General features: G+C 41.7%; 1 protein-coding gene across 2 annotated transcripts in view; it reads left to right on the top strand.

The window, feature by feature from the left end:
* Positions 1-14524, top strand: part of LOC141164539 (uncharacterized) — a 167656-nt gene extending 153132 nt beyond the window's left edge. For both annotated transcript variants that reach the window (XM_073649909.1, XM_073649919.1), the window contains one exon: positions 9380-14524. In XM_073649909.1, the coding sequence (XP_073506010.1) occupies positions 9380-11028 (1649 nt within the window). In that variant the 3' untranslated portion in view covers positions 11029-14524. The remainder of the gene's footprint in view (positions 1-9379) is intronic.
* Positions 14525-16373: the final 1849 nt, after the last annotated feature.

The following is a 16373-nucleotide window of genomic DNA, read 5'->3' as shown; positions in this document are numbered from 1 at the left end:
CCAGCTACACAATAACAACAAGAACTACTAGCTGTCATCACCAATCGTCAATAACCACTAGTGACCTGGTGCCATTGGAAGCCATGCATGCCAACGCCATGACACTGCCTCCACCATATGTATGTGCTTTGGATCATGAGCTGTTACTTTCTTCTTATTATCGTTTTGGTTGATCTTAGATTTGCTTTTCCAGAACTGGGTGGCTTCTTTAGATGTTTTTTGGCAAAGTCTAATCTGATCTTTCTACTTTTAAAGCTGATTAATGGTTTGCACCTTGTGATGAACCCTCTGTATTTGCTGTCACAAAATCTTCTCTTTATTGTAGACTTAGATATGAAACACCTACTTCCTGAAGAGTGTTCTTCACTTGGGTGGATGTTGTGAACGGGTGTTTCTTCACCATGGAAAGGATTCTGCGATCATCCACCACTGTTGTCTTCCATGGACATCCAGGCCTTTTTGAATTCCTTTTTGAGTCCGGATGGCGTATACGTGGTGTACTCAGTGTGCGCTAAATCCTGACTGCACCTCATCATGGCCCTGTCTGTCAGCATGACATTAACAAATAGAGATGGACCACGAGAGGTGGGGGCAGTATCGGGCAGTCCACAGTGAATTTAAGTGGTGCCATCTGTCTAGCAAGGCTTGACTTGAATAGTGTATTGGGATTCACGTTGCTAGCTAAATGGCATCTGTAGAGAGACGGGGGGTCATTGAGTGCTCTCATTCACTGGCCCGAGACCGCATGGACCAGGTCTCATCCCACCAAATGCCCATATTCCTTTTCGCTGTGGGCATAGTACTAAGACAAGTCTCAGACAAGACTCATCAGGATTAGAGCAGCTGCGACTTTGGGGGTTCCATTGCCGACTATCTCCACCAGTGGCACCCCGATTTTGGCGAGCACCCACAGAGAGGAGGTAATGACAAGCTTAGAAAGCTGACAGTCCATTAAGGCATGTGGCCAGGTGACTGGATGGTCCCAACCTGGCTTCTCCAAACGTCTCCATTGGGCCAGGTGACCGAATGGTCCCAACCTGGCTTCTCCAAACGTCTCCATGGGGCCAGGTGACCGAATGGTCCCAACCTGGCTTCTCCAAACATCTCCATGGGGCCTGGTGACCACATGGCCCCAACCTGGCTTCTCCAAACATATCCATGGGACCAGGCAACTGGTGGTCCCAATCCTGGCTTCCCCGAACGTATCCATGGAACCAGGTGACTGGTAAGTCACAATCCTAGCTTCCCCGAATGTCTCCATGGGCCCAGGAGACCGGATGTTCCCAACTTGGCTTCTCCGAACATCTCCATGGGTTCAGTGATGGTCAGTTGGAGCAGATCTGGATTCTTCCAGCCAGGGCCGTGGTCCCTTAAGCTGGCATCCTGTAGAATCCAAATATGTATCCCTCTTGGTGGAGCCATGGTGTCCTGTAGATCTGTCTCATAGAGTGTTCCTGGCTGTGGTTTTGTAAAAGACACCTTGCATAGGGATATAGGTACCTTTTTTTTACCCACATCTGTGGTTCAAATTATCATCCACAGGTCAAGGGGGAGGTGGGATGAGATAAACTCGATTTGCTTGAGTATTTAAACAATCTGCCTAGTTTGTCCTCCACTGCTCTGCAGGTCAACAAGCCACATGGACCCACACAATGGTCAATCAACACATTAGCAAACATCAATTGTTAATGATTCTGCATCCCAGTCTTGCAAAGATCACAGACAATAATCTGTAGGAGCTGATATAAGAGGCAAGCAGCAGCCATTCATCAATTCTGAAACAACAATTCAATAGTCAAACGTTCAAACAATAATTTTGTCTCTGGGCCTACTGAATTTACGTCTGGCATAATTAAGATTAAATGCTGTGTCGCCACAGCATCAGTCTAGAGCAAGCTATACTTGACTTGATTGGAGTGTCATGTGGCTAGCTAGAATGGACTAATGATGTGGATGCCATGTGGCTAGCTGAATGGGACTGGGATAGGGAGGGGAGGACTACATGGGGAAACTAGACTGGACTGGCCTTGTCAAATTAGTGTCATGTAGCTAGCTAGCTACACTGGACTAAGGCCATGCATGTCACGTGGCTAGCTAAATTGGACTGGGCTGGGTGCCATGTGGTTACCTAGATTGGACCGGGCTGGGCACGTGGATGCCATGTGGCAAGCTAGACTGGACTTTGGTAAGACAAAAGAATCCATCTCTGAAAGTTTTTAAAGACATTTGATATACAATTTTTGGATTGAGGGGAAATTATATCTAATTAAGTTAACAAATAGCTTAGTAATAGAAAACAGATGATAGTTATTTATAGAATATCCAAGTTTGGGTCACAGTTACAAGCAGTGTACTACTGGGGTGAGTATTTCGCCCTCTTCATTTTAATTTTTTAACCACATAATAAAAAAAACAGTGCAAGTGCCCAGATGCTGGATGGTTAAAAGCAGAATGAATATATGGCATTGTGCAGGCACAGAAGCCATGTCTGAAGCATCTGCAGTGGGCAGTCGCTGTATATTACGGCTGGCACTTTGCCATATACAGTGGTGTGAAAAAGTGTTTGCCTCCTTCCTGATTTCTTATTTTTTTACATGTTTGTCACTTAAATGTTTCAGATCACAAAACAAATTTAAATATTAGACAACGATAACACAAGTAAACACAAAATGCAGTTTTTAAATGAAGGTGAAAAAGAAATCCAAACCTATATGGCCCTGTGTGAAAAAGGATTGCCCCCCCCCCTCTTAAAACATAAATTAACTGTGGTTTATCACATCTTTGGGAAGCTGAGTTCAATTTCCATAGCCACACCTGTTCTCAATCAAGAAATCACTTAAACAGGACCTGCCTGACAAAGTGAAGTAGACCAAAAGATCCTCAAAAGCTATACATCATGCTGAAATCCAAAGAATTTCAGGAACAAATGAGAAACAAAGTAATTGAGATCAATCAGTCTGGAAAAGGTTATAAAGCCATTTCTAAAACTTTGGGACTCCAGTGAACCACAGTGCGAGCCATTATCCACAAATAAAGAAAATATGGAACAGTGGTGAACCTTCCCAGGAGTGGCCGGCCGACCAAAATTACCACAAGAGCGCAGAGACGACTCATCCAAGAGGTCACAAAAGACCCCACAACAACATCCAGTGAACTGCAGGCCTCACTTGCCTCAGTTAAGGTCAGTGTTCATGACTCCACCATAAGAAAGAGACTGAGCAAAAATGTCAAAATGGCAGCATGGCAGAGTTCCAAGATGAAAACCACTACTGAGCAAAAAGAACATAAAGGCTCGTCTCAGTTTTGCCAGAAAACATCTTGATGATCACCAAGACTTTTGGGAGAATACTCTGTGGACAGACAAGACAAAAGTTTAACTTTTTGGAAGGTATATGTCCCATTACATTAGAAGATATTAGAAGTAACACAGCATTTTAGAAAAGGAACATCATACCAACAGTAAAATATGGTGATGGTAGTTTGGTGGTCTGAGGCTGTTTTGCTGCTTCAGGACCTGGAAGACTTGCTGTGGTAAATGAAACCATGAATTCTGTTGTCTACCAAAAAATCCTGAAGGAGAATGTCCGACCATCTGTTCATGACCTCAAACTGAAGCACAGTTGGGTTATGCTACAGGACAATGATCCAAAACACACCAGAAAGTCCAACTCTGAATGGCTCAAGAAAAACAAAATTAAAATTTTGGAGTGCCTAGTCAAAGTCCTGACAGTAATGTGATTGAGATGCTGGGGCGTGACCTTTAAAAAGGCGGTTCATGCTCGGTAACCCTCCAATGTGGCTGAATTACAACAGTTCTGCAAAGATGAGCGGCCAAAATTCCTCCAGAACGTTGTAAAGACTCATTGCCAGTAATCGCAAACGCTTGATTGCAGTTGTTGCTGGTTATCGCAAACGCTTGATTGCAGTTGTTGCCGGTTATCGCAAACGCTTGATTGCAGTTGTTGCTGGTTATCGCAAACACTTGATTGCAGTTGTTGGTGCTAGGGCCCAACCAGTTATTAGGTTTAGGGGGCAATCACCTTCTCACACAGGACCCTGTAGGTTTGGATTTTTTTTCCCTTAATAATAAAGACCTTCACTCAAAAACTGCATTTTGTGGTTACTTGTGTTATCTTTGTCTAATATTTAAATTTGTTTTGTGAAACATTTAAGTGACAAACATGCAAAAGAATAAGAGATCAGGAAGGGGGCAAACACTTTCTTACACCGCTGTAAGCTGTAATGCATTCTTTAAACAGTTTAATAGAGGAGGCGGCTGCCTCTGTCATCTTGTCACATGGTAGCAGAATGTCGATGGGTTTTCATGTGTCCACAGGTCTTTTTTCTGTGTAGGATAATTGGGAATATCCAAGTATTGATGCAATTAAGCAATTGGAGATCACATAAGTGCTCACTATGCAGGGTCATTAATCTTTTATTGTATTATATTTAATTATGATTTTTCACAGATGCAGAAATACTTATTAATAAAAATATGCTGTTCCCTAAAACAAAATCAAAATGTCTCCATGCAATGTCTCCATGCTTTTGTAACTCCAATTTGGATTAATGAAAACTATGACATATCCTACGAAAAAAAGACAAGCCTTCATACCAGAATAAATAAAATCATGGGATAAAATCCTGTTATATGCATCTGGCAGAGATGCATATAACAGGACGAACATTGTATGTCTAGGACATCGCTGCTCATTTTTGTGGTTGTTGGGACATTTATTAACCCCTTTACCCCCCAAGGTGGTTTGCACGTTAATGACCAGGCCAATTTTTACAATTCTGACCACTGTCACTTTATGAGGTAATTACTCTGGAACGCTTCAACGGATCCCCCTGATTCTGAGATTGTTTTTTTCGTGACATATTGTACTTCATGATTGTGGTAAAATTTCTTCGATGTCACTTGCGTTTATTTGTGAAAAAAAACTGAAGTTTGGTGAAAATTTTGAAAATTTCACAATTTTCAAACTTTGAATTTTCATGCTTTTAAATCCAAGAGATATGTCACACAAAATAGTTAATGAATAACATTTCCCACATGTCTACTTTACATCAGCACAATTTTGGAACTAAAATTCTTTTTTGTTAGGGAGCTATAAGGGTTAAAAGTTGACCAGCGATTCCTCATTTTTACAACAAAATTTACAAAATCATTTCTTTAGTGATCACATCACATTTGAAGTGACTTTGAGGGGCCTTTATGACAGAAAATACTAAAAAGTGACACCATTCTAAAAGCTGCACCCCTCAAGGTGCTCAAAACCACATTCAAGAACTTTATTAACCCTTCAGGTGCTTCACAGGAATTTTTGGAATGTGGAAGAAAAAATGAACATTTAACTTTTTTCACAAAAATGTTATTTTAGACCCCAATATTTTTATTTTCGCAAGGGTATCAGGAAAAAATGCACCCCAAAATTTGTTGTGCAATTCCTCCCGAGTTCCTCAGGAAACTTATCTAGATGTGTGGTGAGCACCCTGAACCCCCAGGTGCTTCACACAAGTTTAAAACATTGAGCCGTAAAAATAAAATTTTCACATTTTTCCCCCCAAAAAATGTTTTTCAGCCTCCAATTTTGCATTTTCTTAAGGGTAACAGGATGCAGTTTGTTGTGCAATTTCTCCTGAGTAAGCCGATACCCCATATGTGGGGAAAAACTGTTTGGGCGCACGGCAGAGTTCGGAAGGAAAGGAGCGCCATGTGACTTTTTGAATGTAAAATTTGCTTGAATAATTAGCGGATGCCATGTTGCGTTTGGAGAGCCCCTGATGTGCCTAAACAATGGAAATCCCCCACAAGTGGCCCCATTTTGGAAACTACACCCCTCAAGGTTTTTAGCAAGGAGTATAGTGAACATTTTGAACCCAGAGTTACGACACAGAATTTGATAACATTATGTCATCATATTGAATAAGTTGTCATTAGTCTTGAGTGCAAGTGCTCGCTACTTGAGTTTGCATCGGGTACTTGGGTATGCACCAAGTATCGCGGGTGCTCAAGTGACATGCTCGAGTCCCCGCCCGCATGTTTCACGGTTATTAGACACCCAAAAAAAGACATGCAGGGATCGCTTGTGCATGGCAGGCAATCCCCGCAAGTTTTTTTTGGCTGCATAACAGCTGCAAAACATATGGGGCGAAGACTCGAGCATGTCACTCAAGCACCTGCGATACTCGGTGCATACCCGAGCACCTGATGCACACTCAAGTAGCGAGCACTTGCGCTCAACACTAGTCACCATATCATCATTTTTTTTTCTTTACTTCTGAAAAAACCTCAACACAACCCTAGCCCTAAGCCTAACCCTAGCCCAACCCTAACTCTAGCCTAACCCTAGCCCAACCCCAACCCTAGCCCAACCCTAACCCTAGTCCAAGCCTAACCCTAGCCCAACCCTATCCCTAGAGTTTATTTTTTACGCTGTTCCTCGTGCGGTATAAGTGATTAGACAATGTTATTCTTCGGGTCTGTGCGACTACAGAGATACCAGAATCATATCGAGTTTTTATGACTTGTTTTTGCATGGCTATACTTTGAGAGCTATAATTTTCGGCTGACAGAGTCATGTGGCGGCTTGTTTTTTGCGGGATGAGTTGACGTTTTTATTGGTACCATTTATGGGCAAGTGACATTTTTTGATCGCTTTCTATTCTGATTTTTGCGAGGCAGAATAAACAAAAACCAACAATTCAGGAATTGCTTTTTTGGTTTGTTTTTATTCTGTTCCGCGTGTGGTGAAATTGATAAGGCAACTTTATTCTTCGGGTCAGTACGTTTACAGCGGTGCCACATTTATATTGCTTTTCTATGTTTTGGAGCTTTTACACAATTACACAATAAAAACTTTTTTTTTTTTTTTTATCGTGTTCACGAAAGAGGTTAACTAGTGGGACAGTGTTATAGGTCAGGGTCGTTCCAGACGCGGTGATACCAAATATGTGTACTTTTATTGGTTTATTTATTTTTTCATAAGAATATTTATTGATGGGTACATTATATTTTTATTTTTTGGGGATTTTTTTTTTCTTTTTATATTTTTACAATTTTTTAAACTTTTTTTTTCACTTTCTGACACTTTTGGAACTTTTATACTTTGTCCCACTATGAGACTTTCACTTTTTACATTCTAATCGGCTGTATAGCATAGGAATGCAGCACCTGGTGACCCAAATGTTGTCATGACGACATCGGGTCACCATGACAACATCCGAGACGCGGCACAGACACTGCGGGACGTTGGAGAGGAGGTAAGTATCGGTGCTTACCTCCCCCTTGCTCCAGAAATGCTGCGATCGACTCGCTCCTTGCACATAGTAACAGGTGTCAGCTGTGACAATCAGCTGACACCCAGCAGCGATCGCGCCCGCACAACCTGTGTGTGGGCAAAATCGCCAAGGTATGCTATTTCGTATTTGGCCTATAAGGCCCAGGGCACAGATACGTATTAGTACGCCTTGGGCCAGTAAGGGGTTAAAATAGTGGCTACATTTACCCTGCATTGGGGTCTGTAGGACACCTAGCTGGACATGATCTGCTGTTTGCCAGATGGTTTTCTCTGATAAGACAAACCCCTTAAAAAACTTGAAATTGACGACCCACTGCATTACTTGATGTAGCTGTGTGTAAATCTCACTTTGCTAACTGTATTTTGATACAGTTATATGAAAAGGTTTGGGCACCCCTATTAATCTTAAGCTTAATGTTTTATAAAAATTGGTGTTTTTGCAGCAGCTATTTCAGTTTGATCTATGTAATAACTGTTGGACACAGTAATGTTTCTGCCTTGAAATGAGGTTTATTGTACTAACAGAAAATGTGCAATCTGCATTCAAACAAAATTTGACAGGTGCATAAGTATGGGCACCCTTATCATTTTCTTGTTTTAAATACTCCTACCTACTTTTTACTGACTTACTAAAGCCCTTTTTTTGGTTTTGTAACCTCATTGAGCTTTGAACATCATAGCCAGGTGTATGCAATCATGAGAAAAGCTACTTAAAGTGGCCACTTGCAAGTTGTTCTCCTGTTTGAATCTCCTCTGAAGAGTGGCATCATGGGCTCCTCAAAACAACTGTCAAATGATCTGAAAACAAAGATTATTCAACATAGTTGTTCAGGGGAAGGATACAAAAAGCTGTCTCAGAGATTTAACCTGTCAGTTTCCACTGTGAGGAACATAGTAAGGAAATGGAAAAACACAGGGACAGTTCTTGTTAAGGCCAGAAGTGGCAGGCCAAGAAAAACATCAGAAAGGCAGAGAAGAAGAATGGTGAGATCAGTCAAGGACAATCCTCAGACCACCTCCAGAGAGCTGCAGCATCAACTTGCTGCAGATGGTGTCACTGTGCATCGGTCAACTATACAACGCCCTTTGCACAAGGAGAAGCTCTATGGGAGAGTGATGCGAAAGAAGCCGTTTCTGCAAGGACACCACAAACAGAGTCGGCTGAGGTATGCAAAAGCACATTTGGAGAAGCCAATTTCTTTTTGGAAGAAGGTCTTGTGGACTGATGAAACCAAGATTGAGTTGTTTGGTCATACAAAAAGGCATTATGCATGGCGGCAAAAAAACACAGCATTCCAAGAAAAACACTTGCTACCCACAGTAAAATATGGTGGAGGTTCCATCATGCTTTGGGGCTGCGTGGCCAATGCCGGCATCGGGAATCTTGTTAAAGTTGAGGGACGCATGGATTCCACTCAGTATCAGCAGATTCTTGACAATAATGTTCAAGAATCAGTGACAAAGTTGAAGTTACGCAGGGGATGGATCTTTCAGCAAGACAATGATCCAAAACACCGCTCCAAATCTACTCAGGCATTCATGCAGAGGAACAATTACAATGTTCTGGAATGGCCATCCCAGTCCCCAGACCTGAATATCATTGAACATCTGTGGGATCATTTGAAGAGGGCTGTCCATGCTCGGCGACCATCAAACTTAACTGAACTGGAATTGTTTTGTAAAGAGGAATGGTCAAAAATACCTTCATCCAGGATCCAGGAAATCATTAAAAGCTACAGGAAGCGACTAGAGGCTGTTATTTTTGCAAAAGGAGGATCTACTAAATATTAATGTCACTTTTCTGGTGAGGTGCCCATACTTATGCACCTGTCAAATTTTGTTTGAATGCAGATTGCACATTTTCAATAAACCTCATTTCAAGGCAGAAACATTACTGTGTCCAACAGTTATTACATATATCAAACTGAAATAGCTGTTGCAAAAACACCAATTTTAAGAAAACATTAAGCTTAAGATTAATAGGGGTGCCCAAACTTTTTCATATAACTGTACATGTTTTGCTCATTGTATGGATTTTTATGTATAAATTGTAATATATATATTTGTTATTGCAGGTGAAAAATGTGTAGGTTCCTCCCATGGATATCTCCTTTTATCTCCCCATTTTGAAGTAGAGGATAGTCCATCATGTATTGTCAAAAAAAGTACAGAACCGAAACTGGGAAAAAAATTTGCATGTTCTGAATGTGGGAAACATTTTAAAAAGAAATCTAATCTTTCAATACATCAGAGAATTCACATAGATGAAAGGCCATTTTCATGCTCCGAATGTAGGAAATCGTTTAATAGAAAATCAGTTCTAGAGGAACATCAGAAAATTCATATAGGAGAGAAGCCATTTTTATGCACTGAATGTGGCAAGTGTTTTACTAGGAAATCACATCTTGTTGGACATCAGAGAATTCACACCGGGGAGAAGCCGTTTTCATGTTCTGAATGTGGAAAATGCTTTATACGTAAAGATTGTCTCGAGAGACATCAGAGAATTCACACGGGAGAAAAACCATATTCATGTTCTGAATGTGGGAAATGTTTTACCAATAAATCAAATCTTGTTGAACATCAGAGAAGTCACACGGGGGAGAAGCCGTATTCATGTTCTGAATGTGGGAAATGCTTTATGCGCAAAAATTCACTTGTGGAACATCTAAGAATTCATGCAGATGAGAAACCATTTTCTTCTCCTGATGAGAATTGTTTTATTCAGAAATCAGATCTTGTTACTCATTACAAAATTCAAGCAGAGGAAAGGCCATTTTCATGTTCAGAATGTGGAAAATGTTTTAGAAAGAAATATAGTCTTTCCATGCATGAGAGAATTCACATAGATGACAGGCCATTTTCATGTTCAGAATGTGGGAAATCTTTTACTCGGAAATCACATCTTCTTGGCCATCAGAGAACTCATACAGAAGATAAACCGTTTTCATGCTTGGAGTGTGGGAAATGGTTTAAGTTGAAACATCATCTTGAGAGACATCAAGGAATTCACACTGGAGAAAAACCGTATACATGTTCTCAATGTGGGAAATGTTTTACCCAAAAATCAGATCTTGTTAAACACCAGAAAATTCACAATGGAGAAAAAACATTTCAGACAAAAAATACATTTTCATGTCCTGATTGTGGGAAATGTTTTAGTCAGAAATCAGGTCTTATGCAACATCTAAGAAGTCACACAGGTGAGAAGCCATTTTCATGTTCAGAATGTGGAAAATGTTTTACTAGAAAATTACATCTTGTTGAACATCAGAAAATTCATACAGCAGAAAAATCGCATTCATGCCTGGAATGTGGGAATAGGTGTAAACTTAAACATCATATTGAGAAACCTCAAGAAAATCACACAGGAGAGAAGTCATATTCATGTTCTGAATGTGGAAAGTGTTTTAACCGAAAATCACGTCTTGTTCAACATCAGAGAGTTCACACAGGAGAGAAACCATTTTCATGTTCAGAATGTGGGAAATATTTTAGCCAGAAATCAGGTCTTATGCAACATTTAAGAATTCACACAGGGGAGAAACCATTTTCATGTTCAGAATGTGGTAAATATTTTAGACAGAAATTAGGTCTCATGCAACATTTAAGAATTCACACAGGGGAGAAGCCATTTTCATGTTCAGCATGTGGGAAATGTTTTATCCAGAAATCAGGTCTTGTTCAACATGAGCGAACTCACACAACGAATAAGTCATTTTAATGTTGAAATTGTAGGATATTGCTGGAGGATGTCTTCTGATATATTGCTTGAAAGGGTATTATCAAGTTTGGAAGTTATACCTTAGCTACGGGATAGCCGATAACTTCTTGATTGCTGGGGGTCAGACCAGTGGAAACCCCACCAATCCCTAGATCTGGGGCTCTGAAGAGCGGCTCTATTTGTTAATATGGGAGTGCTGAAGACCAGCCAACTGCGGTGCTCGGCTAACTTCAGTGGTCCCATTAAGAATAAATGGAGTGGCAGTGTATATAATCAGCTACCGCTTCATCTACACAGGGTTTTCTGGAATTAGGGGGTCCCAATGGAGACACTGCCAATGATCGGGAAATTATGCACATTGATCAGGAAGTAAAGGCTCATTAAGACGTTTGTGGATTTCAATCCGATCTACGACTGCAAGGCACAGACTGGCTGCGGACCTCCTGACCAAGTGTGACAGCCTCATAGAAGTATATGAAGCTGTAACGCTTGGGTCAGTAGAGCTAAGTCCAGGCATTATCAGTCCACGCTCAGACCAATTGGCCCTTATAGGGGATTAACATCAAACTTGACAAAACACTTTTAAGTGCCTGTTCACAATGAAAAAAACGAGATATTTTGCAACAAGTGGCTAACCTGACCCCTCCAAAAATTGGAGACAAAAATATTTCTTTCAATTATATCCACTGAAATTGTAATTCATTTAAAGTCAAGTTTGTCATAAACAAAACATTAAAATCCTTATAGACATCTCCAGAAAAGAGAGAAAGAGCTACCTTCACATTACCTCGTATGCAGCTGACCCCCTATTTTGTAAACAGGTAATTAAAGGAAATACTAATGTCTAGCAGATGTGAGGCAAATCTCCACGTCAGTGCACAGCAATGTGGAGACGGGGACGTGGCTTGAAGGGCTATTGAATGGCTGCACTGTGCTGAGGCTCCACAGCTGAGCTCATAAAAAGCAACTAAAAGTGCTCTAAAAAGCATAATTTCCACCCAAATCCTAGCCCATCTTGTACCAGGAAGAAGGATGAAGAAACTGAGTCTCCGACGGCAACACTACAAAAAGACCTGGACCACAGCAAAGCCTCAGCCTCTAGTAGGCGGCCTATGCCAGACCACAAGTCCTACCTGCGGCCTGCAATACTAGATGCCCCTTCCATGCCAGCGACGGGTCTGCAGAGGTCCACAGAAAACTTCCCATCATCCACCACACTGAAGAAATTGCAGACTCACCAATTGTGAGTAACAGAATTAACAGAAAGACGTGTGTGAGTGACAGTGAGGGCGTGAAAGGAGCCATGACCATGAATTCTCCAGCTATATTCACTGACAAGGATGAGTCAATAAATGACCCAGAACATGAAGAAGACAAGGACTTCCAGTCCCCACATAAGCAAAAGCCCAGACTGGACCTTGCAAACTCTCCTAAAACAAATCCGAACTCCGAATCAGATCGCAACAACTCTGTTTCCACTCTGGATGCAACAAGCATAACAATACCCTAGAAAAGAATCTCAGCAAGAAGTTTGATCAACTGCAAGCTTCCATTGATGATCTTAAAATCACAGTTTCGAAGTCTGAGGGGAAAATTTGTGTCCTATCTAAATCCCAAATTTTCATACAAAAGGATAACATTCTTCTAAAAGAAAAAGTCAGAAAACTAAAAACAAAAATAACAGATATAGAGGAATAATTTCAATCTCAGAGGCATACCTGAATCTATCTTACCTCTGAACCAACAACAAATCATCAAGAATCTTATACAGGAAGCCCTGCCATATACCAACGACATGGACTGGACAATAGACCGGGCTCGCAGACTACCCTGCCATATACCAACGACATGGACTGGACAATAGACTGGGCTCGCAGACTACCCTGCCATATACCAACGACATGGACTGGACAATAGACCGGGCTCGCAGACTACCCTGCCATATACCAACGACATGGACTGGACAATAGACCGGGCTCGCAGACTACCCTGCCATATACCAACGACATGGACTGGACAATAAACCGGGCTCGCAGACTACCCTGCCATATACCAACGACATGGACTGGACAATAGACCGGGCTCGCAGACTACCCTGCCATATACTAAGGACATGGACTGGACAGTAGACCGGGCTCGCAGACTACCCTGCCATATACCAACGACATGGACTGGACAATAGACCGGGCTCGCAGACTACCCTGCCATATACTAAGGACATGGACTGGACAGTAGACCGGGCTCGCAGACTACCCTGCCATATACCAACGACATGGACTGGACAATAGACCAACGACATGGACTGGACAATAGACCGGGCTCACAGACTACCCTGCCATATACCAACGACATGGACTGGACAATAGACCGGGCTCGCAGACTACCCTGCCATATGCCAACGACATGGACTGGACAATAGACCGGGCTCGCAGACTACCCTGCCATCTACCAACGACATGGACTGGACAATAGACCGGGCTCACAGACTACCCTGCCATATACTAAGGACATGGACTGGACAATAGACCGGGCTCGCAGACTACCCTGCCATATACCAACGACATGGACTGGACAATAGACTGGGCTCGCAGACTACCCTGCCATATACCAACGACATGGACTGGACAATAGACCGGGCTCGCAGACTACCCTGCCATATACCAACGACATGGACTGGACAATAGACCGGGCTCGCAGACTACCCTGCCATATACCAACGACATGGACTGGACAATAAACCGGGCTCGCAGACTACCCTGCCATATACCAACGACATGGACTGGACAATAGACCGGGCTCGCAGACTACCTAAGCCGGGCTTTGTGGTGAAAGAGACCAAGACATATTATAGTAAGACTTCATTTTTACCACATCAAGGACCAGCTTATGTCCTACATGAAAGTAAATAAAGCTCTCCTCCACCATTTAATTGGATTAAGATTTTTCTCAATTTCTCAAAGGAAACTCTTCAAAAAAGAAAAATCTTTCAAAGAAGTCATTTCTACTCTTCGCCAGAACGGCATCCCACACAGATGGGGTTTCCCTAGGAAACTGCTAGTCAACAACAATGACAACATTGCAGTGCTGGACTCACCCGAAGAAGGACACTAATTTATCCACAGCTTCTTAAAGCTTCCATCTTCCCAAAGGGACCAAATGAATACAGAAGAGAATGACTAAAAACAGCTTTCACGTTATCCAGGACACTCTTCTACAAAAGTCTTCTGCTGAAATAAGGTAACTTTGCTTATCTTTTCAACAGCAAGTATACACAGACTACCTAAACCACAAAATGTGTGGGCTTCCGTGGCCCTCTTTTCCAGAACTTTACCCCCTATGGCGGTCAGACACCTGGACACCTCCCAGGAATCTGAGTGGACTAGGCGTAGATCAAATGTACATTACAATAAGATGTTTTTAATGTTTTACTGTTTGTTCTTTCTTCCTTTTTTCCTCCCACAGGTTGAAATACAAAAGTATTATTTCAGAAAAAGAAGACATGTAGTGATTTATATTTGTATCAGTCTAAATATCCTCTCACTAAAGATTAGAGGACTAAATAGCCCTGAAAAGAGGTCTCACGCCTGGAAAGAGACATCTAACTGCACCAAGAAACTAAATCATCAAGCAATAAACCTCCCAAATTTTAAAACACATTTTTAAATCTTTGAACATTAGAAAGAAGGCAAAAGTAATAACTCTAATAAGAGACAGTCGCATTACAACTTCTGTCAGAAACATGCGATGAAAATGGCAGATCTCATGTTCTTGTCTGTAACATAGACAACTATACTTATTCCATTGTAAATATCTATCTCCCCAACAAGGGTCAAATTCCCCCATTGGATAAAATAATGTCCAAAGTATCAGATGTACCAAAGGTATAGATTTCAGTATAGTTCCTGAAGCATCCTTAGACTTCACCTCTTTAACAAGACACCAATCTCCAACACTGAGTAACTGGCAATTAAAGAGGAAATGTATAATGTCTTCAGAGCCCTAAATTCTTCTTCTAAGAATATACTGTGATGGTAAATATTTATACTCTGATTTCATTATTATTTAGACAATTCATATATCTTTGATAATATTGTATTTTAGTATTGGCTTTATAAGTTGTTGTTCATAAAAAGCAATAACACGGGGAATTGTCTCTGACATAGAGGCGTCTTTCTGTTAAGTTTTGTTTGTTACAAGAAGGCATAGGAAAATTCTGGATACAGCCAGTATTCAAGGACGACCTCAATTAAAAAATCTTCGTTCCCCAATTAAAATATCTGCTCCGTTAGGTAACGTGAAGCCTGTGAAGCCATCCCCCTTTTCATATTGGTTGTAATAAAGATTTCTAACTAGGCATCTGGGAGTCAGACAAGCCCGTACCCCGACAATGGCTGTGTGCTCTTATCTCAGATCCATTGCCTCCCTGATTTGATCAAAACTGGCAAACGTTGGGTTTCTCCTAAAACATTAGATATTGGTTTCCACATCAATATCTATTACTTGGACAGGCATTGTACATTTTCTGTTATAGATCTGGACCTAACTGATATATCATATATACTCGAGTGTAAGCCGAGTTTTTCAGCACATTTTTTATATTATTATAAAAAATTATTTTAAATTATACTCGGGTATTTACTCGAGTATATAGAAATTCCGGTGGTGGATAGTGGTGGGGAGGTTGCGGAGGGGCAGGGCACACGCAATAGGCGGCTGCTGCAGCTACCACATGTGCCCACTGCTAAAGGAAAATTAATATTCACTCTTCTCTACTCCCATGGGCGTGGAGTAGAATGAATATTCATTCTCTTTAGTAGCAGGCACAGGGGAGCGCTGAGCTGCAGCTTCTGCTGACAGTGCCCGCTACTAAAGAGAATTCATATTCACTCTTCTCCACGCCCATAGTCCCGGCATGGAGAGGAGTGAATATGCCGGCAGCTCACATCAGTATCTGAGAGCGCATGGCAGTGTTGTCATGCACTGCTCAGATGCTGACATGAGCTGCTGCTGACAGAACAGGACACAGTGCTGGAGCAGAGGTGAGGAAGGAAGGTGAGTATAAGTGTTTATTTTTTATGTGTGCAGTGATGGGGCCATACATACCAGGATTGGAGGATGAGGGGTGACATACATATAAGGATTGGGGGATGAGGAGGTCATGCATACCAGGATTGGGGATGAGGGGCCATACATGCCAGGATTGGAGATGAGATTGCCATACATACCAGGATTGGAGATGAGGGGTGCCATACATACTAGGATTGGAGATGAGGGGGCCATGCATACCAGGATTGGAGATAAGGGGGCCATGCATACCAGGATTGGAGATGAGGGGGCCATGCATA

The sequence above is a fragment of the Phyllobates terribilis genome, unplaced genomic scaffold (assembly GCF_046119375.1).
Source record: "Phyllobates terribilis strain yellow unplaced genomic scaffold, ASM4611937v1 Scaffold_1__5_contigs__length_1240528914, whole genome shotgun sequence".
In the NCBI taxonomy this organism is placed as follows: Eukaryota; Metazoa; Chordata; class Amphibia; order Anura; family Dendrobatidae; genus Phyllobates; species Phyllobates terribilis.
Note: the sequence above shows the minus strand (reverse complement) of the source record. Positions and strands in the feature narration are given on the sequence as shown.